At 39.6% G+C, this 25,039-nt stretch overlaps 1 protein-coding gene across 2 annotated transcripts in view; it reads left to right on the top strand.

The window, feature by feature from the left end:
- The first annotated feature begins 12,004 nt into the window (after positions 1–12,004).
- adamtsl4 (ADAMTS-like 4) overlaps positions 12,005–25,039 on the top strand; it is a 66,226-nt gene continuing 53,191 nt past the window's right edge. The window contains exons 1-4 of one of the 2 annotated variants that reach the window (XM_084385172.1): positions 12,005–12,373; positions 15,467–15,536; positions 18,239–18,744; positions 19,996–20,641. In XM_084385172.1, the coding sequence (XP_084241298.1) occupies positions 12,351–12,373; positions 15,467–15,536; positions 18,239–18,744; positions 19,996–20,641 (1,245 nt within the window). In that variant the 5' untranslated portion in view covers positions 12,005–12,350. Of the gene's footprint in view, positions 12,374–15,466; positions 15,537–18,238; positions 18,784–19,995; positions 20,642–25,039 lie in introns of both variants that reach the window. The other variant, XM_084385171.1, reaches the window with a different exon arrangement.

Genomic DNA, 25,039 nt, shown 5'->3' with positions numbered 1-25,039 from the left:
ACTGTTTATAAGTGCATTAAACACACCAAACAATCATGAACTACAGAGTTTGTTGTATCACCATAACATCCTTGATGTCATGAAAATGGTACAATTATTTATATTTAGCGCATAACAGATAGTCTTTGTTTAGATCCTGTTAAGTACTGACGTAGTTAAGCGATAACTAAAAAACGTGTGTATGATGGAAAAGAAATGTTTGTGGATTTGAGAGTTTCTTCTGCTTCAGGCTCATCTTAGAGTACTTAAATCATTTCTAGGTTATTTTAAAAAGCAGAGGAGCGGCATGAATGTTTTGCTCAGAAATTGCTTCTTACTGTTTCAAAATATTCACAGACCTCCTACTGTTGGTCTTACGGTCCATGTTTATAACAGTGCCATGCTCTGATTCCACAGCACTGGAAGAGAAAACACGTCTCTAGTGCTGGATTACTTCATCTCTGTGTGCTCGAGGAATAGGCCTAAAGCCACGAGTGCCGTCATGGAATCATCTCCCAATTACAATCAGTAGAGCAGAATATTTGACTGCCATGTGTACAGTAGAGCTCAGTTGTACCATGTTCATATTCTTACCCGTGAGAAAGTTCTTCACACAAGCAATACTTAGTCACTGCAAATGACCGCTCTTGACCCATCGTATTAAGGTCTGTATGATCACAATTAGATACAGCTACGCTGAAGGCTTCAGTAAAAAGCATGATGGCGCAGCTATCGCATCGATTGTGACCGCAGTTTCTGAAACTGTCATGCAAAGTCTTAGAAGAGCTCCCACAGATCAGACGCTGCCCTCCCCCTCATGTGAGCGCAGTCTCAGAACGTACGGGATTCGGCAGAGAGTGTTGTGAGGTGATGAGGAACAGCTGTAGGATTAGGACAGTGGGATTAACAGTTGGCTCATTCTGAAGCCAAAAATGTTTGATATGTGATGCAGCCCGTGTCTGTAAAATGACACAGATATTCATCATTCAGCTGACGCTTTTTGTACAGATCCAGGATGGTCCCTCTGGTGCACTTTAAGTGCTTTACTCAGAGAACACTCTGGCTACGTTTAGAATAGCCACTTCCATAGTCCTCATACTGTAGGCTACTACTTCTGTTGTAGGCCTATGTGTAGTACAGCTAATTTGAAATGCAGTTTGCTGAACTGTACTAAATTATATTTATGCATTAGTTATCCATTTATTCACTTCTTTGAGCATAGACTTAAAAATTAAATTTCCAACTTAAAAGGTGATAAATCTTTAATTCTTTGGAGGTCAAACTCCAAACTCTAAGGTTAAGTGAACTTAAAAAAAGTTATGAAGTTACAACAAAAAAAAAGTACCATGAAAAAAAAAAGAAAAGAAAAAAAAAGAATAATAATTTAATCAGAAGAAGCAGTCGAACAACAGGAGATAACATCAGTCTGTGAGTGTTTACTTTTCCCAGTAGATTTTAGCGCGGCTCTTTGCTGCTAGGAAACTTTGTTTTATTTACTGTGTTTTTTACTCTGGTAAAAAACCTCGATCCCCCTTTCACACCGTACGCTTAACGAAAAAGCGAAACGAAAAAGCGAATAGTTTGCGTGCGAATAGTTCGCGTCAAAACCATTCACATCAGCCGCCACGCGAATTTGCGACGTCTGTGACATTCAACATTCCAAAACTTTCGCGCCGACAGATGAGAAAACATGGACACTTCATCATCATCATCCAGTGAAGACGAGCTTTTCATTTTCTTTAAAAGACAGAAAAGAAGGTTTTGGGTGCACCCAATTTTAAAGAACAGAGAGTCTGAAGGGGAGTATGCTAATGTCCACTTTTAGTTTCCTTTTCCTCTCTCCTTTTTCTCACATAGGTGTCCCTGAGGTTTATCCACTTTTTTTTTTTTTTTTTTTTGCGTCTTCAACTAAACACAGTGCGTTTTGTGATGTCAATACACATTTCATGTAACACGAAGTAACAAGTTAAAATCATTCGACTCTAACCTGTAGATATCGCACAAAAAATGTATACTAAAAGCAGCCCTAAATAGTCTCACTACATTTTGTTACATGTTCAAAGTAAACACCGTCTCTATCTCTATCTTTGACGATAATAGTGTTAGCTTTCTATCCCAAATGTAGTTTAGCCTGCTAGCCTACACAGCGCAGGACTATACAACGACTAAAACCATCACACAACATACTCACAGTCGTGATAACCGAGTTGGTTGGCAATGCTACGCCACACATTGTCTTTTAAATCGTTGTCCTTGTAGTATGTGATTGGCTGAAGCCTTTTCTGTCGCCGCAAAAGTCGTTTTTTTGCCGCAGCACATTCGCGTTCGGTGTGGAAGCACTCATTACACAAACAGCTGATTAAAAAATAAAACCATTGTGCGAATTATTCGTGCGTCAAAATCGCGTCCAGTGTGAAAGGACCATAGGCGTGTATAAAATAGGTTAGTGCACTGCGGCAGCCTTCGTGTGAAGACCAAAGAGTGTAAAGACCAACGACTCTACCTGTGCAACCGAAGAGTGTGAAGACCAACAACTCTACCTGTGTGACCGAAGAGTGTTAAGACCAACGACTCCACCGAGCAAGGACACAGACATGGCACTTGAGTATTAATTTCTTGTTGATTATTTAATTTTCTTGTTGTTTCCTTTCTCTTCTACACAACTTTTCATCTGATCGTTCTGTTTGTGACCCCTCTTACACTGTCTTTTCAAATCCCTACTATTACTAACATACATAAATCGAATGTCACACGTCGGAAGCAGTCCAATCCTAACAACCTGCGTACCTTTCCAGTGTCTTACAATATTCTCTTTTCCTACTGGTCTCTGGAATTGCCAGTCCACTGTAAACAAAGCTGATTTCATTACATCTATTTCTAGTCATTCAGGTCTCAGCCTACTGGCCCTGACTGAGACCTGGATCAGATCAGAGGACACTGCTACACCGGCTGCCCTCTCCACTAACTTCACTTTCTCACACACCCCTCGCCTGACTGGTAGGGGTGGAGGTACTGGTCTGCTCGTCTCAAACGATTGGAAATTTGGTCATTTAACACCTCTGTGTGACAACAGCTCATTTGAATCACATTCAATTACCATCACTAGCCCTATTAAAATCCATTTTGTAGTTGTATATCGTCCCCCAGGTCAGCTTGGCAGTTTCTTGGAGGAGCTTGATGTACTACTCTCATCCTTCCCTGAGGATGGTACTCCTCTCATAGTTCTTGGAGACTTCAACATCCACCTAGAAGAACCTCAGGCTGCTGATTTCCACACTCTGCTTGCCTCATTCGACCTCAAACGAGTATCTACTGCGGCTACTCACAAATCAGGTAACAAACTGGACCTTATTTATACACGCTTACTGCTCCACTGACCATACACTGGTTACTCCACTGCACACCTCAGATCACTTCCTCCTCTCTCTCAACCTCAACCTGCCTCAGAACACAACACACACTCCTCCACAGGTCACCTTTCGGCGAAACCTACGCTCACTCTCACCCTCTTGCCTGTACTCTTTGGTCTCATCCACACTTCTTCCACCTGATCAGCTCTCAACACTAGATACTAACAGTGCAACTGATAATCTTCTCTCCACTTTAATATCCTGCTTGGACAACTTCTGCCCCCTTTCCTCCAGGCCAGCCCGCGCCACACCCTCTGCCCCCTGGTTATCTGATGTTCTCCGTGAACATCATTCTAAACTCAGGGGTGCAGAGAGGAAGTGGCGCAGATCGAAAGATCCTACTGACCTTGGTCTTTATCAATCCCTCCTCTCTTCCTTCTCTGCTAATATCTCTACTGCTAAAATGACTTACTATTACAACAAAATTAACAATTCTTCAGACTCTCGCATGCTTTTCAAAACCTTCTCCTCTCTTCTTAAGCCTCCTCCTCCTCCTCCTCCTCCTTCATCAACCCTAACTGCTGACGATTACCACATTCTTCATAAATAAAACAACCACCATAAGCGGCCTATTTACCAATCCACAAACTGACACACACATTTTACCAGCTAACACACACATTCTACCCTCCTTCTCTCTACTTTCAGAGGCAGAAGTCTCTAAACTCCTCCTTTCTAATCGCCCTACCACCTGTCCGCTTGATCCTATTCCCACTAACCTACTTAAAGCCATTTCATCCTCAGTTGTACCCGCACTCACCTTTCCCACAGCATTTAAGCAGGCTTGTGTAACCCCACTGCTTAAGAAACCCACTCTAAATCCAGCACATCTGGAAAATTACAGACCGGTATCTCTTCTTCCATTCGTCGCGAAAACACTTGAACGAGTTGTTTTCAGCCAAATATCTTCCTTCCTTACACAGAACAACCTCTTGGACAACAATCAGTCTGGTTTCAAAAGCGGACACTCAACTGAGACTGCCCTGCTCTCAGTAATTGAAGCTCTGAGACTGGCAAGAGCAGCTTCCAAATCCTCAGTTCTCATCCTGCTGGATCTGTCTGCTGCCTTTGACACAGTTAACCACCAGATCCTTCTGTCAATCCTAAAGATGAAGGGCATCTCAGGAACCGCACTCCAATGGTTCAAGTCTTACCTCTCAGGTAGGTCCTTTAGGGTATCGTGGAGGGGTGTGGTGTCTAAGACCCAACATCTAGCTACTGGAGTGCCTCAGGGCTCAGTGCTTGGACCATTTCTCTTCTCCATCTACATGACATCACTAGGATCTGTGATTCAGAAACATGGCTTTTCCTACCACTGCTACGCTGATGACACACAACTCTACCTCTTATTCCAGCCTGACGATCCGACGGTAGCTGATCGTATCTCAGCCTGCCTGACAGACATTTCTGGCTGGATGAAGGACCACCACCTTCAACTAAACCTTGCGAAGACAGAGCTACTTGTGGTCCTGGCCAACCCAACACTTCATCACAACTTCACCATTCAGCTAGGCTCGTCATCCATAACTCCATCAAGGTCAGCCAGGAACCTTGGAGTGGTAATTGATGATCAATTGAACTTCACAGACCACACTGCTAGAACTGCCCGGTCATGTAGATTTGCCTTGTACAACATTAGGAGGATCAGGCCCTTTCTATCAGAGCATGCTACACAACTCCTTGTCCAAGCGCTAGTTCTATCTATTTATTGTAATGCTGTCCTGGCTGGTCCGCCAGGTATATGATAGGGCCATGTAAGTGCACGTTCAATACAATTAAGAGCACTTGTCTTTTCAGCAAGGGTGGAAGTGACATCAACCACAGTTTCTTTCATTAGGCTACTTTTCTTTTTTTTTTATCAAATAACTAAAGACCACTGTCCTCTCACTGAATTAAGAATGGAAATATCATGAGGTCATGTGATAACAATGTAGCCTATTTGAAATCTTGGTGCAGGGTAATATTTCACATAGGCATAGCTACTGTTTATTTTTTTTAAATAGAAGGCAGAATGCATTAAGCAATATGTTAATATTCCATTTCGAACGTTAGCCTGACTGTTTTCAATTTAGTTTTTTGGCCATTTCATTCATAGTCTAGACTCGAGGACAGGAAGTGATGGTGGAAATGATTGGGAAATGTAAGCAATATTTGAGCTTGCATCATCCACATGTGCTCCATGGCTCAATGTGTTGGATCATGTGCACTAACCCCTAGGCCACAGCTCTAAATGTGCATTACTTCACATTAAAAGAAAAGCATCTGCAAAATGACAAATAACCAGAATTTCAATGGCATTAAGCTGTCATTGGTGATGGAGCGCTTACGATTATGCATTGAAGCTCTTATGAGGTCTTTATTGCCATTTCAATTGCTGTTAGTTTCCGTCTTAAACCTTTCCCAGAAATATTTTGGTGTATGGATGTGTGCTAAGCATTTCCTGTTGCAGACCCAATCGCCGTCAGGATGAATGAAGACTCTGAGCATCCTGTTAAACCCATTACACCAGCATGAGGCATTTGGACTGGCAGTATAAAACCATCTGTCATGAACTAACGTGACCTGCCTTGATGAGTGTCATGTTTGCACACACTGTTGAGCACTGTCACACTTCACTGTTGTTTCCACAACGCAAAGCATGTATCAGTGTTTTAAGACCAAGAGATTAAGATCAGTAGAGGTACTGTATGAAATAATGGATCTGGAGAAGTGCCGTATCTGTTGAGTCCATGTGAAGGTTTTAAGGTGCGCTCTAAAAAAAATGTTGGTGTTTTTTTAACCCAACTTTTGGTCAAATATGGACAAGCCCAAACGTTGGGTTAAAAATGTAATTAAAAAAAATTTAATCAACGGCTGGGTTTGTCCATATTTGGCCCATTTTTTAGAGTGTGACTACACACTATTACAATGGGGCATGTGCAAGAATGTTGAAGGAAAAAGCAAAGGTTTCTGAAAATACAAACTAAAGTTAAGGATATTTCACCCCTGACCCTTGTGAAAAAGAAGTATGTTGTAGCACTCTTTTAAAAAGAGTAGCCTACTTATTATGGGAATAATATACTTATGGACTAAATATAAGTGTGAATTAAATGTAATGATTACAGAAACTTAATTGAATGCTAATTGCAACTGAATGAAAATGTATTATAGTTTCGAGTATTAACATTAAATGCAGTTATCTGAACTTTAGAGAGCTTTTTTGGCCCACTTAAATAGGATTTGAGTTCATCTTTATATATAATGTTATAATAACTTCTGTTGTCTTTGAAATATGGTGCTGAAACTGACAAGTAAACAGGGTAAACTTTAATTGCATTTCTATTGAAACTTGTATGTCATATATTTAAATATATTTGTAATGTTGAACTTGTAATTTAGAACATTTGAAAGATATGAACTTTAAATGTAATATTGAATAACACAGTACATCAAAATAAGTGGACTTATTTAAAGCATAAAACGTAAAACTTTTAATTTGACATTACAAAGTGCAGGTTTGCACTTAAGTGGACTAAATTGTATTAAGAAACGGTCATACTGTATATGTGTGGTCTTTTATTTATTTAATTATTATTATATTATCTGCAAGTACAGTTTGTTTTTAAATATATACTAAAGATTTGAGTTCCAGCTTGTAGAAATCCTACTGACTCCATTCCTGTTCACATTTCTATCCACATCATTTAAATGAATCTTACGCATTATAAATTCTTTGCTCCGTCAGAGAGTTCACTAGTCTTTCAAGCAAAATACTGGCATCAGATGAAGAAAAAAAAAAAGCCAAAAGCTCTTAGAGATTTCAGAATGACACTCACATGCTAACTCAATTATGGGACTCGGCTCTGAATGAGTTTCAATGGTCACCAGCAGAATCAAGTCTTTGCTCTAGATTTGATCTGCTTTATGCTGTGTGGTCACTGGTCAGACATGTTCTGTCCCGTCTGTTTGTTGTTATAATGTGTCCATGTGCAGCTGAATAGCAGACGGTGACCCTCTTTTTGTGCTGATAATTGGAATAACATCACTGGACGTCTTTGTCAGCCAATTAACATCCATTCCAAGTCGCCCATTCTTCCTGGCCTCAGTGACCGCCCGTCCCGGTGGGTGTCCCCTTACCCGGCCCCTTGTGCATCTTGTCTCCTTGCTTCAAGGATAGAAATTAGTGGACTGGCTGTTTCCTTCTTTCTTTCTCTCTTTTTACAAGAGCACACAGTCTTTTCTTTGATCTCCAAGGCCATAATATCACTGGAATGAGGCAAATATTGACTTCATCTGACCCAAACCAATCATTCCTGTCTCAGTCTCTCCCTCTCGCTTACTTTTTCTGTTTGCTGAATGTAGATTATTTTTACTGCAAAGGTTTTCTTAGCTTCTGAAAAGTTTTTTTCTTAGTAGGCATGTGTCTTTTCTTCTCTCTCTTTACCTTCTTTCCTCCCTTGAGTCTTTTTTAGCCAGTGTCCCAAACCAAACACATTTTATCCCCTCCGCTTATCAGTGGTTTAGAGCTATTAAGCTATTAGTATTAGCAACAGCTTAGTGTTAGAGATGTGAATCACATAACTCAGGTATGACATATCAATGTGGTTGCCCTTCTTTTTTTAAATAGTGCATAATTAACTGAATGAGCACTTGTAGAGTACTTTCTTAAACTTTTCTTAAAAGTATATTTAAATAAAAAACTGCTGATAATATAATCTTAATTAAATACAAATTTGACTGTATTTTTTATAACACTTACAATATATTAAACGGGTCAAAACGCACACAATTCTTTTAATAAAATTTGAACTATAATATGTTTTCATTAAACGTTTTCACGTTTTCATTATTCATTAACATGTATTTCAGTGCCCGAAAACCTACCTTTGGTTCACACTTAAAGTCCCCATGAAATCAAAAGCGAAGTTTTTTGGATTTTAGAATGAATATTTTAGTCTTATTGTTAAAAGCTAGTGTGCTCTAAAACAATGCCAAAATTCACATCTAGAAGACATAAGCATTCAAATCTTCCACCAATATGGATCAACGATTTTGATGACATCACTCTGCACTTCAGCTTCTCATCAGATTTTCTGTCCAATTAAATGATCTCTAGAATCTGAAGCTCCGCCCACTACATTATAAATGCTGAAACTGCGGCTGAAATCGGTCACTTGTTCACACATTTAATATTTTCGACATGGTTAATGGCACATAGTGCACTACATAGGGGAAAGGGAACGATTCAGGCAGTGTTAATGCTTTCCATTGGGGCGAATTAAGTCTAGTTTAATGTCAGTGTCACACGAACTGCCTGAGTCGTGTGCAGAGTCGGAGCATACAAGAAAAAGTATTTTAAAGGGATATGGAGGAGATTAAGAGGAGAAATGGCTATTTTAAAAAAGGGGAGGAGCTGTTCGATATGTCCCCTCATCTTCCTGTTTCAGTGGAAATTACGTCAACACATTGAATAAATTTTACCATTTCAAGGCACTTCTGTGGGCCTTTAAGTATATTCTTTTAAAGTATGTTTTCCTGTAATAAGTACTCTTTTTAAAGTTTACTCTTATGCTAAAGTGTGCTTTTTCACAAACCTTTTGTCTCGTTAGGCTGCAGGGACTGTGAAATAAACTGAATTTAATTATATAACAACGGAGAATATGCAAGAGAACACCATATAACCATAAAACTTGAGACTGAACAAAGAACTGAGGAAACTAAAGGCTTAAAAACACAAGGAATAATAAGGGAAGAAATGACCGACAGGCGAATGTTATTAGTAACTAAGGGAACTAGGGAACACAGGCAGACAAACAGGGAAATCAAAACACCATGACAATGAAACAATACATACACATTACACCTTTAGCTAGTTAATTTTGTCAACATTCAGGATTGCACTAGCACTTGTGCGTTCAATGTGGATAACACTTTAATTCTGATCTCATGGGCTTTTAAAAAGCAAATATTTCAAATGTTTTGTCTGCTGTAACATGAGATGGGGTTAATGCCAGTAGTTAAACCCTCTGGAGGATGGGGTAGGTCATTTAGAACATGGTGTCGGGTCTCGCTGTGCTAGGGTGAGATAACACTAATTTAAGATTAAGTTACAGATACTAACACACAAGTATGCATGTTCGTCAATAATGCATGTTGAAACATAACAGCCCACAGCATTAAAGTCAACACATTTGTCTATTAAGGCTCTCAGTCACACACAAAAACATTATTTCTTTATAAGTGCATTACTGTTTTAATTTTTTTTTATTGTACTTTTATTCAGAAAGGATGCATTAAATTGATCCAAAGTGACAATAAAATACATGTATAATGTTAAAAATATTTCAAACTTAAAGAATCATGGAAAAAAATGATCACCGTTTCTGTAAAATATGAAGCTGTTTCTGTTTTTATTAAGATGAATAATAATAAGACATTTTTATTGAGCAGCAAATCATCATATTCGAATGAATTCTGAAGGATCATGTGACACTGAAGATTGGAGTAATGATGTTGAAAATTCAGCTTTGATCACATGAATAAATGACATTTTAACATTATATACAAATTGATGATATTTTATATGGTGGTAATAATATTTCATACTATTACTGTTTTTACTGTATTTTGATTAAATTAATGCAACCTTAGTGAGCAGAAGATTCAAAAACATTTTAAAAATCCGGTAGGGTATATAAGAGTTTTAAGATCCTTTGCATAAAGTTTTAAAATGAATTTTGTCTTTCTTTTCAGCTTTTATTCTTCTCATTAATCCTTTTGTGCCTTTAGCTACTTTCCTCTCTGCTTTCCTCAGATTTGCCATTATATCTCGAGGATATGATTTAATCTTAGGTCAGAATACACCCACGGAAACAGACATGAACTTTATCCAGTGTACAAGCACTGAAGCGCAGCGGTCACCCAACATTTCTCTCAGTCTTGTTTGTTAGATACACAAGTTATCTTTGCTCTGCCATATTGGTATAATTACAGGCTTTGAACGTTTCTTATGTAGTTTCCTTTCGCCTCTCACAACACTTTGTTAATGCTGTACGTGCTCACAGACGGGATCATGCAGTAGCTCTGCATTCAGTGATTTATAAACATCTATAGTTTTCCTCTGATCTCATGTGGCACTCATGCATGACATGCTTGACTGGCCCTGTTCTCTGTGTTTTAGAACCTATCCACCACTCCCTTAACAATAAACAAACGCTGTCAGTTTCACGGCTCCAAGATCTCTATCCCCTTTTAAAGACTTCTGTGCAGCTGAGACCACTCAGACTGACCAAGTCTTTTTTCTTACAACTTTCATTCTCATTGGAATCACGTTGATAAATATCTGATCATTTTTGAGGACTGAATAAAAATATCCAGTCGTTAGGAATCATTATGTTGATCTCTCTTGAGCTTTATTGAGAGTGTTGTTTTAAGCATTCAGTGACATTAGTATAGATTTGATTTTCAGTCTTAAAATATGCATGTGGTCTCATACTTTCATATCTATAAAGTAGGGTGAAAAGTATGAAACCACATAGAAAATCTGGATACAAAGATTTAGCAAATATTAAAACAAGTATTGTGGAATGTTTCCACACCACTGTCTCTTTCACTATTATAGACAAGAACACTTTTAATAATGCAAATATGTTCTCAGTAACTGCAAGATTTTGAGTAAAATCATTCAGTCATTTAGGTTCTTTACATGGCAGAAGCTGATTGGCCTCTGAGATAACATAGTCTGGTTCAGTGTTTGCTGTAAGCTAGTCCTCCAGCACACTATATCAGAGTTCCTCTGGACTCCTCCACCTCCCCTAGCTCCACCTGCCTAGATCTGCTATGGGATTTATGTATATCTATTTATGCAGCATATCATGCTCACTCACAGCAGCGTGTCTGTTTATCTATTAGCAGTAGAAAGTCCATACTTGCTTTGCAGCAGAAGCAATAATGGAAAGCAGCAGCAGCGTTAAACTACAATTACAGTACCATCATCGTTTAGTAATAACAGTTATAAACATAGTGCGGCAAGGGGAAGTTGTTACAATGGAGCCTGTCATTAAAAAGTATATTCTAGAATTTTCGGCTAAATTTAAATAGTAAAGCAATTCTGAAACAATTCTCAATTCAAAAATATTATGTTAATTAACATGAATATTAAATATATATTTGTGTTTATTTTATCATAATTGTTTTATATTGTTTATGAATTATTTCATATTTCACTAGCTTCATGAATTAACATTACTTCAAATATAAATATTTTTTCCCGTTATTATTTTCCCGTTTAAATGTTTCCATTATGTTTCCACTATTCCATCATGTGGAGTGACAGCATGCCCCATTATTGGTCAAAAGGTCAGTGTGTGTCCAAAAATTGATTTTCAGTAATAAACCCAGCCTGAGAAATAGGGTAAAAAGGAGCAACATCTAACCCAAGTATCCGCTATGTGGTGATATTAAAAGTAAACATTACGCTCTATTAATTGTGCTGTGTTATCTGTGTGATACTGATGTGAAAAATGATGACAAATGTACAGGTGTGTCGGAGTGAACAAATGAAATAAATAGAAACCAGTAAGAGGAATGCAGTTCTATGAGGGAAAGAGAAAAACAGATGGAGAGAGAGAGAGAGAGAGAGAGAGAGAGAGAGAGAGAGAGAGGCATATTGTCAGTGTGGCCCCTACAGGCCCCCGAGCTGTCCAGCGTCACACCAGCTTTACACAAGGACAAAAAAAAAGTTGTAGGGTGAACGACAGAAAGAAGAAAAAAAACCTACACCCCTCCCTCTCTTACCCGAGGGGAGTGTGTGAGAGAGTGTGTAACAGAATAGAGAACGAGTCTGAAGAAACGAGGCAAAGTTCGCCAAGCAACTCCGTGAATCTTGTGTCTGTCCCTGTCGCCCTTTCTCAAACTTGACGCAGAACGGATCAGTACACGCGACGGACGCCAGTGTGAGGAGTTCACGCGCAGGAGGAGAGCATGAGGACTGGATCTGTGAACAGGTAGGCTTACACACACACACACACACAAACACATGCACTCAACATCACGCGGAATGACAGCACGCCACACTGACGCGCGGGTTAAGGACTTTAGTATCAGATGGAGAGACAGTAAGTGTCCACTGGCTCCGGGCGCAAGGGGACGGGGGAAGGAATTCTGTCCCGGGTTCGAGTCGGGCTCGATCACAACCGCAAGAATTACGACTGTTCTCGACCAGATCAGACGACTGGACTGGGCGGCACTGTAGCCTATATAAATGTAATATAGGCTGCATGGACGGCGGTTCATAAATACAAATAAATAACTGAATCGTTTCGCAGCGATGCTATAAAAAAAAAAAAAAAAAAAAAAAAATTGTTTCCCAAAGAATCTTTCAGTTATCAGAACCATGTATGTTAGTGTGAAGAACATTTTAAAAATCGAATTAACTTTTTGTTTCACTGTAAAGAACATTTTGTGGAATGGATGTTGAAGGTTCTTTATGGAACCAGATGCCAATAAAGAACCTTTTAAAATAATGGAATAGATCCTAATGGGCTTAAAGAAGAATCAATTCAACTCTTTCAGTTTAAGAGGGATGCAGTCTGATCCACAAACATTCCTTTAGGATTATTTGGCGCGTTTAAAGAGCTAGTTGAAGCAGTGCACTTGTGTAGTTATTCTAAGTACGCAGGCATTGTGGCGGGTTTCTCGTATATAGACTCCAGCGGTGTGGTGAGAAACGTGGCCGGAGGCGGGGGGTCGTTACTGCGGCTTGAGTGACCCTGTTCCGCGCGCTGGGTCTCTGTAGTTCTGGCCCGATGGTCCCTGAGGTTTCCGTGGTGCGCCGCTTTAACCCACATCTATGATTACGGGTCTGCGGCTGCACTCAAGATGTCATGCATCATTTTACACTGTTCTGAAATACTAATAGTAAACCCCAGATTATGTGGAAATTTATTAAGCAGATAAACATTACTGGTACAAAAACAACCCTCATGTTCTCTTGAGACAAACTGCCAAGTGATTTGTGTCTCAGACGCTGTGCTGTAGGCTACTGTGTGTTCTAAAAAATGCTGGGTTGTTTCAACCCATGTTTGGGTCAAATATGGACAAACTCAATCGTAGCTTGGGTTTAAAAATTGAATCCAATGGTTATTGGGTTTGTCCATATTTGACCCAAACATGTCAAATAGTGTAACAGCAGGAATTTTTGCAATTAACCTATTACCTTCACTTCACGTAACCTAAACAATTTTCCTCCTATCTAATTCCTATAGCCTATACAGGTGGATATAGCTTTAAGCTTTTAGCCTCTATTGTACCACAAAGTTCTCATGCACTTTCAGACTTGATTGCTATTAAGAGAGTAACATGGTTTCTGGGTTGATTTTATCACAAGAAAAATACAAACACACTTGATATTTTGTATTTAAATATTCTGACTGTGTACCTAAATATCATAGTTGCTATAATCAGATTGAACCAATATTCTGATTTCTGGAAATCTTAATAAAACAGCTGAAATATGTAGCTAAGCAGTACTGTATATCCATAAGTGAACATTAATTTATATCTGCATGTCCAATCAAAAGTTTAAACAGAATAATTGGAAAATGATGTGCATGTAAAAAAGGCCATTAACTGCTTGTCCAATGTCATCACATTAATCCCATAATAAATAACACTGTCTTGTCATAAACCATGATCAATGCGTTTGCTGTCACTGTTCGTGCATCCCTCGTATGTTGATCCTATCCTCTAACGGGTATTTATAATTAGTTGTCTTGCAAGAGCTCGCTGTAACATACTGACACCGCATTGTTTCACACTGTATATCTTTGGCACCACAATTCAGGGTTACCACTGCTTCACCTTGCTTCATTAACCAGGGTTAAAAGCTGCACTTTTAGTGTGAAAAGTGGTCCTTACTCCAAGTCAAGTAGCCTAAAGTTACTAGAATATACAACATGAAATCTTGAAACCTACTCAGGATTAATTGCTTAATACAGGGCAAAGAAGATCATCTACAGGGTTTAACCCTGGGTTATCGTCATTCAAAACCCCTCTTTTAACCCCAGGTAAAGGAACGTTTTGTCTTGTAATTTAGAAGGAGGGTTAGCACTGCTTTTTACCCGGGGTTATGGAAGCAGGGTTAGCACTGCTTTTACTGTCAACGTCAAATGGTGACTCACAATGCAACAACTGGAGTGAAATAGAGACCATTTCATTCTTACCTTTATAGTCCGAAAAGTCCATTCAGGATACAATTGATAGTACAGTCAGCAGTGTATAATATGAGGATGCGTAATGTAACCAAGTCGTGTGCTGCATTCATCCAATCAGACACTGACACCGCTAATATGCAAATATGGACGTTAACCCAGTCTAGGAATTTTGGAATGTGCAGTGTGAAACGGCAGTTTATGAATACGCAGGATTAATTGTTAACCCTTGTAAATTATGAGCAATGCGAAACGTTAAGCAAGATTACCCAGGATTCCATTTACATGGTTTCAAGTGTGAAAAACCCTTACAGGGTTAAAAACACTTATAACAGGGGTCTCGAAAAGAAGTAATCATCATTTTTCTTGAAGGACATTCGAAACAGTCATTGTTATTTTTGAAACGACTTGCAATTTTGTTTATAATCAGTTTTCATAAAATTAGTCAAATAAATACTATCAAGTTTTTGGTATCAAAGTATTTGAACCAGAACCTTTTGCATGTGGGCTGAAGGCGTTTTGTTATGAAACGGCAGCATGAATGTGGTTCATCTGAGAATGTTTTGAGGATATGTAATATCCAGAGGAGACTGCCAATAGGAGCCAGGCTAGGGTGGAGAATCGTCTGTCAGAAGGAATTCTGGGAAAGCCTTTGAGAAGTATTGGAACTCATCGGCTTGTTTACACATTTTCCTAATTGTCCAGAGACGAATCTAATCAGCTTCTTGTTAACCCTAAACACTTTCATAAACTGTGCTAATCATGTGAACTATAGTGTCCTATCACAGTTTCATTTAACATCACAACATGAATTAAGTGAAATATTAATACTCTTCTACTTCTAAATACTCATTTTCATATGTGTAACATGTCTCCTCTTCCTCACAGATTGTGTGCGTTTTGGTGTTGTGTACTGACTCTGCTGCCCTTAGCAACAGCTGATGAAGCAGAAAAGCCGGTGAGTGATGAAGATGATGATGATTTTATATTTGACAGGAAAACTGAGAGAACATGTCTAAAGAAACACTGCATCATTTGCATGCTTGGCTTTTACAGAGAAGTGGTTGACAGGGTGTTGCTAAGGTGTTACTAGGGTTTTCTGAGTCCAGTTTTATTATGGTGTCCTTCAGTGCAAGTCTTTTTTTTTTTCTATCATTGGTAGAAGGGAAAAGATTTGCACAATATGTTTGTGGATCTGACCAGCTGAAGCTGAATGAGTCTTCTGTGGCTCTGAGAGAAGCACAGATAAACTCTATCTGCCCCTGCGGTCAGTGCTGCATCTGACCATTAAACTATGAGATGATCTTTCCATTGTTTGGTCATCTGGCCTCTGATGTGGGATTGTCCTTTGGGAGCATGTGAGTTGGGCGTTGGTGTGACAAAATCACACTCACATGTAAACAAGTGAGCATTAATGCACGTGTTCACACACACACACACACACACACACACACACACACACACACACACACACACACACACACACACACACACACACACACAGGAAAAGGCCCACCAGAGTTACAGCAGTGATGCAGTGGCAGACTCCCGCTGGGAGTTGATGTGTGTGTGTGGTTTGTACAGCACACTGTTATGCTCTATTTCAGTTAGAACAACAACGGTTTATTGCAGAAAGACAAATGCCATAGAAAACTAGAAATGAGTTTGTTGTTTTTCCTTGCATTTCAAACAGCGCTGCATGCTAGATGTTATAACAGGCAGGAAATCACACACACACACAGATTACACTGGCTACCGCAGAGAAATACAGCTCCAAAAACAATCTATCTATCTATCTATCTATCTATCTATCTATCTATCTATCTATCTATCTATCTATCTATCTATCTATCTATCTATCTATCTATCTATCTATCTATCTATCTATCTATCTATCTATCTATCTATCTATATGTTGTCTGTTAGTCCACTACACACACACACACACACACACACACACACGAAAGCAGATACAGGCTTGGCGTTGTGTGCCCTTGATTGCAGTTTGAACAGGATCAGAGGTGCATTACAGGCCTTGTTCGCTTGTTTTCCCCCCTATTTTTGTGAACTCAATGGATTCTTTTGTTTGTTGGACTCTTCCCTTCTACCTCTGCCTGCCCTGCAGACGCTCAAATTCTTCGCTCCTGATTGATGAAACAAGGTTATGTAAGTAACTGGAATTAGATCGAATCTGCGTCCAGCATTGTAAAGAATGTCACTGCACTGGGCTGAACTCCAGAGTCCAGCCTCTTTCTTCATGCAGCACACGCCATTAGTTTAATTATGCCTCTTTTCTTAGTCATAATGTCATGACAGAGTGCTATGGAACAGGACATATGCTTCAACTTGCTTTTTGTTTGGGTGTGGTTTGTGGGAATTATTATGTCTTTTTCAAGTGTTCATGCCTTTCTTGTTAAATCTTGTGATTTGAATTGAATTACACTATGTAATTTGATATTGATCAGACTCTTTAAATGATTCTAATTACAGCTGGTTATTAGATTTCAGTTCTAGCTCCCAGGGTGTAATGTAATGTGTGTGTGTGTGTATATACGTATGTGCACAATAGGGTCTGATACCACACATGAAAATATATTTCTTATTATTGGATAAACTTTTTTAATTATTTTATTGTAATGACAGAAGCACTGGAGCTACATTAACAAAACCTGATGATCATGTTTTTCAGCATGATTTGAGAGAGAATCTCCAAAAAGCTTAAGCTTCAAATGAAATGAGATTTTGCATTCAGTGGGCCCTATTTTAACGATCTAAGCGCATGGTCTAAAGAGCAGAGTGCAAGTGCACTTAGTCCGAATCCACTTTTGCTAGTTTAACGACGGGGAAAAATGGTCTGCGCTCCCGGCGCATGGTCTAAAAGGGCTGTCCCTATTCTCTTAATGAGTAACCGGTGTGTTTTGAGCGTAACGTGCAATAAACCAATCAGAGTCTCATCTCCCATTCCCTTTAAAACCCAGTTGCGCTCGCGCCATGACGGATTCGCTATTTACATGCTGGAATTTGCAAGCGAAAAGACTGAACGCTTCTCCAGAGAGGAAACGGATCTGCTCGTGCGCGAGGTTAAAGCAGCAGACCATCTACGGGACAAGCCGGATTCCACCATATCTTTATGTACACAATAATACATTTTTACATTGTAATCCTTTTATTTTTCATATTTGGCACGTTTGTGTGCTGCGTCCCTGTGTGTTTAATTAGCAGAGTGTACGCGCATTGTGGACCCGCCTATAGGCGCACATTACTAATGCGCTCTTTAAATAAAAAAAAAAAATACTAACTTTAAACGAGGTTTCAGTTGGTCAATGGCTCAGTCTGTTTCAGTTCCCTCAAAATAGCAACGCGCCAACAATGCGCCTGAACACACCTCGTTTTCAGCCCAGCAGCCCATGGGTGCACAAATTGGCGCGAATGCATTTGCCACAGTATTTAAACAACATGGCGCAGGACGTGAAAATGATAACTGCGTCAGGCTGAAACTAGCAAAAAAACACTTGCGTTGCACCGCATTGCGCCAGGTGTATGATAGGGCCCAGTGTGGTTTCAGACATTTGTACCCTACTGTATATTTTGCATATCCTGCATGTTACATATTTTGCACAGATCAACAACTTATATAATTATGAGTCCTTCCTTTGACAGGTGCCAGGACGACAGTCTCGTCAGGCAGAGGAGGAAGGGCTTGAAGGGGTGTGGGGTCCATGGACTAAGTGGGAGGAGTGTTCACAGAGCTGTGGAGTGGGCGTGTCTGAGAGGAAGAGACAGTGCATGCCGCCGCCCCAAACCCCGCCTCTTGTGTGGAACAGACCAGCTTATCTTCCACCGGGTGTCCCGAATAACACTCCTGTGATCTCTGCAGTCAGACCCTACTACAACTCCTTGTATCCCATCAACGAGCCGCCTCCATATGGAGCAGGGGGCGCTGAGAGGCCTCCGTTCTTTTCCCCACCTCTCCCAGCCAATCAGAATCCTGGGATACCGCTCTACCGAAATGAAGCTGGTGGCGCTGGGCCAGTGCAGTTCGGCCCTCCAAATCAGGAGCCGGTTTCAGTCTACCGATCACCTTCCTCATCCTCTTCTCTTCCCTACGGGAGAGTTCCCGGACGGTCGTCCGGTCACGGAAGAGCTGTAGGCAGTGGGAGCAGGAGGTCAGTTTCCACCAATAGGGATCCAGCGTCTGTAAGAAGGTGAGCAGGTTTGGTCGTCGTTAGTGGGGACCTTCCTGTTTACATGAGCATAGCTCATTCCTAGATAGGGCTCCACAATTAAAATAAAATAAAAATTCCAATGTGACCAACAAAAGGTTGTGATTTAAATAAAAAATATAGGGCCGGATTTACTAACAGCTTTTCCCAGCGCAAACTCTCTTTTGGCGTTAAAAAAAATACTGTCAGTATTTACTAAAGAAACGCTGTGAAAAAATTGTGTTAAAAAGACGTGGGCACAGGTATTTTTGCGGCTGACATTATTGCACGAGCATTTTTAGGAGTTTTGCTTTCAGATGCAAAATTTATGAGAGAAATTTATTTAAATGAATCTTGCAAGGTGATTTACTAAGGTTTGCGCTAGTCAATTAACTGGTCTTTGCGCCATTATTTACCGCCCAAAAAAAGCTTAAACCAGATGCTAATTTGCGCTTCTCTTGGTGGATTGTGTTGGTCATCATGGAAATGATCCGGCTGCGTCTGTGTTCTTTAATTTGCGCGTCGTCAGTAGATCAAGCACAGAACTTTCCACTCCCGTATGCACTTTTTGGGATTTTACGCTCTCTCGCTAATTTGCCATTTAGTAAATCTGGCCCATAGGCTGAATCTGCTGCATGCTTTTGAGTCAAGGAATGGGCGAAGCTTTGTCGTTTACTACACCTATACTCAAGTGCATGTGAAGCTCATGATACAGGGCTTTCAGTGGCCAGTTCACATTCACACAATTCCAAACATTTCTAACTGCTACAATATTGTATATATATATATATAGTTAGTATATAGTACATATATAATAAAATCTTCAGTATATAATATTATAAATAATTCATTATTTCACTGTTCTAAAGTTTGGGTTTGAGTTAATGTTTTTGAAAGAAGACTCTTATGCTCACCAAGTCTGCATTTATTTACAGTAAAAACAGTGATACTGGGAAATATTATTACAATTTAAAATAACTGTTTCCTATTAGAAAATGTATAGAAATAAAATAATAAATAATTGAATGTATTCCTGTTATACAAAGAATTGTTACTCCAGTTTTCAGTGTCACATGACATTTTATTCTTTTAGCTTTGATCTCTTAATGTCTAACATGTTTTTTTAGCCCATTTAAAATCCCTAATGCTATATTTGTCATGCAGACCTGTTTCTAGCATACTCACGGCATGTTTTGTCTGTCCCTGTCACACCAGGTCCAGTTCTTCTATTCGCCCTGGACAGTTTGGGTACGGCAGAGTGCCATTCTCTCTTCCCCTACACAGACAAAATCGGCATGCGCGCCACACGCATCACCACAACACCACCACCGCAGAAAGTCTCGATGCTCTCGGTGTGAACTCCAGCTCACATGTGGACAAAACACAGGGAGAAGTAGAGAAAGCTATTACAGATGTGGCCAATGTTAACAGAGAACGAAAAGAGAAAGACCAGGCTGAAAAGAAGACGGAGGCGGTTTCCACAACAGTAGAAGTGGAGAGTGAAGCTGCAGCCGATGGAGAGCCGCACAGACGAGCCGAGAGAGTGCGGGAACGCGATCGAATCGCACATTCACGTCCCCTGTCCCAGAGGCACGCAGCCCGTGATAGACGCATCGATGGCCGTGCATCTCGCCAAGTCCCACACTCCTACACGCACACTATCCACCGAGCGCACACTCCCAGAGACCCTCCTCCCTACGGCGTCCAGACCCCCGCAAACCCAAACCCTGAGCCCTGGGTCCTGCAGAACGCTGCCCAGCCCTCCAGAAACGAAGCCGAGAGGGACTGGAGGCCTCCGGCATCGGCCCGCAACTACAGATGCTCTGGCGGGGACAGAGAGTATCGCAGGTGCAGTCTACAGGTGAGACCGCCACAAACTGGACATATGTAATACATGGGATTTTGATTTCTGTTGTTGGTGTTTCGTTTTTAACATCAAGATTTAGATTTAAAACTTTAAAGGGACCAGATTATGGAAAATGTTCTCTTTTGAACACTTGTGAAAAAGAAGTACACTTTAGCATACTTTTAAAAAGAGTACTTATTACTTAAATATTAAGATTAAGAAATATTAGGCTAAATATTTATACACCAGGGATATGAGCTAATTAAATAACAACAGGTGAGCGAAATGACTAATCAAACGAACTGAGAAACTAGGTCAAGACTACAAACTCCATATGTCCATATGTCCATAAACATGACAGATACACTCACCTAAAGGATTATTAGGAACACCATACTAATACTGTGTTTGATCCCCTTTCGCCTTCAGAACTGCCTTAATTCTACGTGGCATTGATTCAACAAGGTGCTGAAAGCATTCTTTAGAAATGTTGGCTCATATTGATAGGATAGCATCTTGCAGTTGATGGAGATTTGTGGGATGCACATCCAGGGCACGAAGCTCCCGTTCCACCACATCCCAAAGATGCTCTATTGGGTTGAGATCTGGTGACTGTGGGGGCCATTTTAGTACAGTGAACTCATTGTCATGTTCAAGAAACCAATTTGAAATGATTCGAGCTTTGTGACATGGTGCATTATCCTGCTGGAAGTAGCCATCAGAGGATGGGTACATGGTGGTCATAAAGGGATGGACATGGTCAGAAACAATGCTCAGGTAGGCCGTGGCATTTAAACGATGCCCAATTGGCACTAAGGGGCCTAAAGTGTGCCAAGAAAACATCCCCCACACCATTACACCACCACCACCAGCCTGCACAGTGGTAACGAGGCATGATGGATCCATGTTCTCATTCTGTTTACGTCTGACTTTACCATCTGAATGTTTCAACTGTCCAATTTTGGTGAGCTCGTGCAAATTGTAGCCTCTTTTTCCTATTTGTAGTGGAGATGAGTGGTACCCGGTGGGGTCTTCTGCTGTTGTAGCCCATCCACCTCAAGGTTGTGCGTGTTGTGGCTTCACAAATGCTTTGCTGCATACCTCGGTTGTAACGAGTGGTTATTTCAGTCAAAGTTGCTCTTCTATCAGCTTGAATCAGTCGGCCCATTCTCCTCTGACCTCTAGCATCAACAAGGCATTTTCGCCCACAGGACTGCCGCATACTGGATGTTTTTCCCTTTTCACACCATTCTTTGTAAACCCTAGAAATGGTTGTGCGTGAAAATCCCAGTAACTGAGCAGATTGTGAAATCCTCAGACCGGCCCGTCTGGCACCAACAACCATGCCACGCTCAAAATTGCTTAAATCACCTTTCTTTCCCATTCTGACATTCAGTTTGGAGTTCAGGAGATTGTCTTGACCAGGACCACACCCCTAAATGCATTGAAGCAACTGCCATGTGATTGGTTGATTAGATAATTGCATTAATGAGAAATTGAACAGGTGTTCCTAATAATCCTTTAGGTGAGTGTATATGTACATTATTTAATATTTAGACTCTTATTATTGAAGAGTTTCAACCAGTACATTGCCTAGTACCCTACCTTTAAATGCAATTAACTGAAAGTTATGGTGATTGTTTTGAGTAGGACTTAAGTACATCTTTACTTGTAATTTCATGATTACTTCTATTGTCTTTGAAATATGGTTAAAGTGTATTGCCGAATACTGACAAGTATTTTTTTGTTGTTAACTAAAATGAACTTTATTACCATTTCTCTTGAAACTTTTGATTACACAGTTGTAATGAAGTTGCAATATTAACTTTATATTAACTTTACATGTAATATCGAATTACACACTACAGTTAAAAATATAAGCAAGTACTTCTTTAAAACACTACAGATGATTATAAAAACATGATTTCAGCTTTTCAACTGTATGTGTATATATACACTGTATATATACACACTACAAGTGGACCATCGTTATAATTAAGTGCACTTCTTTTCCATAAGGGTAATAAAACAGTTTGATGTAAAATAATAAAAATATATATAAAAATAAAAAAACCTAACCCTAACTTTCAGAACTCAAAGCTCCCACAAACTCTGTTGAAACTATAAGCTACAAAAATGGCTCATTAAGAAATCATTATGATTGCAATGTCTTGATTAACATATGACAGTCATAATTACATATAAGTGTCTATTCAGTATGTATTTATATGCTTGGCTCTCTTGGCTGACGTTGGAACTTTATTGGGACACGGATGTTAGCCAGTCATAAGAGCGGTCAAATGCAGCATGATTAATTTTATGGGTCAGAAAGAGCTTGGGAAGTTCTCGAATTTAAAAAATAAATAAATAAATTGTGCCTGTTTTGGTGCAGGAAACTCCAAATAATATTATTAATGGCAAAAATGAACTGCTACAAAAGTATGGGTCCTTTAACTGGCTTTATAAATGGACTAATCTGAGTGGTTTAGGCTTTCTAATACCAAATATTTACCATTCATATAATGACTTCATCTGCTGAAATGGAGTTTGCATATGTTTATGAATGATGTCAGACTATCCGCTCAGCCAGCAATGTTGGCTCAACCAATGGTGTTATATTGGAGCAGGGCTAACTGACCAGTGGTAGACGAGGAGACTCTTGATCTTTGCCATTCTGTTTGGTTATATAACAGCTTCAAATATGCTGGTTGGTCTAGTGTGACACTGTTTCACTTGCACTAATGTGCAATTAAAATGTTCCCATTGGAAAGTCCCATGGTATCACTCAAAACGCTGTTTTGCTCGACATCAACCTCCCTGATTTAACCACAGTTTGGTGAAAGTTCGTCATCTGACATAAATGAAGCCACTAGTAATTACCGCTGTTTTTCTGAAAGATTTCATCAAACACTTTTAACCCGAAGTGCGTTCATCACGTCAAAGGGTTGGATTTCCCCTCTTCCAGGAGCCGCTTCTCCATCTATCTCTTCATCTCTCAGAACCTTTTTCTTCAACTTTCCTTCCAGATTGACCTGGTTCATTTGAGCTAAGTCTCGTTTTCACTCCCCTGTTGAACACTCACCAGAGCCAGATTCTTTTGCGAATCATAAATCACCCAGTTCCCTTTAATCCAACTTTCCAGGATCAGCCTGGGTGGTGGTTATATTATACATCTCTGAGCCATTCCAGCGGCCCAGGGCAGCATGTCAGCTCTCAAAACCAGAGTTAGTCATTTTTGAACTGTAGTCAAGTTGATGTGGTAAAGCAGTTTCCTGCTGTTGGTGGCGTGATACACACACCAAACATGAGTGACACACTTTTAGAAGGATTACTTCAGATACATCCAAACAGTGTTTGTGTTACCGGGACACGTCTCTCTTTTGGGCTGAAATCTGAACAAGATCTCTGGGAGCAGGTTTGCTTCAGCTGCATCGTTTTCCATGTTTGTCTAGTCTGGTTGTATGAAAATTAAGGAAGAATTCACCCAAATATGACATCATTTCCTGTCATTTAATGTCAGCCACTATTATTTTCATATGCGCATAAGTCATACGAGCTGCTTTCATGGTGCTTTTTGGAGCTTGGCAGTATGAATTACTATTCCTCACTTTCACTGTATGGAAAAGAGCAGCTCTGACATTCTGCTCAGCATCTTCTCTTGTGTTTCATGGAGGAAAGACAGACTGGAGGAAAGGAAATGTCATTTCTTAATTGTTTTTAACGTGCACTTTTAGTGTACTTCAGATCTTAAAAGTATGAACTGAACTTGCAGATAATATAATATTATTGAAATAAAAGCACATTTAAGTGTACTTAAAGAGAGTACACTTTCATGACTGTTTCTTAACACATTTAAGTGTCCTTTTTTAAAAATGTACAAGTAACAAATATATATACTTTAAAGTCCATTTTAAAACAATATGTTTCAACAATCATTTGTCGTGCTTCAAAGAAGTACTCTTTTTTTTATTTACATATAAAGATGTACTTAAGTCCTACTTAAGGTGGTCAAAATAGCACTCTAAAGTTCACCTAATTGCATTTAATATAAATTATAGGATATTTTCTTTTAACTGCAATCAATTGCATTCATTTAATTTCACAAGGGATTCGTGTCTTTATGTGAGGGCCTAAAATCCCTGAGGCAAGGGATTCCTTCAGAGACATTACAACATCTTATCTATTGCACTTACCTAAGCGTTTATGCGAAATATTTCACAATAGTTTCTGTCACAGCACAGAATTAGATATTTGTTATTGTAATAGTTACAACATCTCCCACTCCTTGTGTTCACTGCAAGTGAGATGTGCAATGCAACTTAAAGTATAAATCACAAGTGACCAGTCATAAGTATCTACAGTAATGCTCAGTCAGTCATTTCCTTAGAATTGTACTAACTTCACAGATTTTCA

Source organism: Rutilus rutilus (assembly GCF_951802725.1).
Source record: "Rutilus rutilus genome assembly, chromosome: 17".
Classification (NCBI taxonomy): Eukaryota; Metazoa; Chordata; class Actinopteri; order Cypriniformes; family Leuciscidae; genus Rutilus; species Rutilus rutilus.
This window is presented reverse-complemented; position numbering and strand designations above follow the sequence as displayed.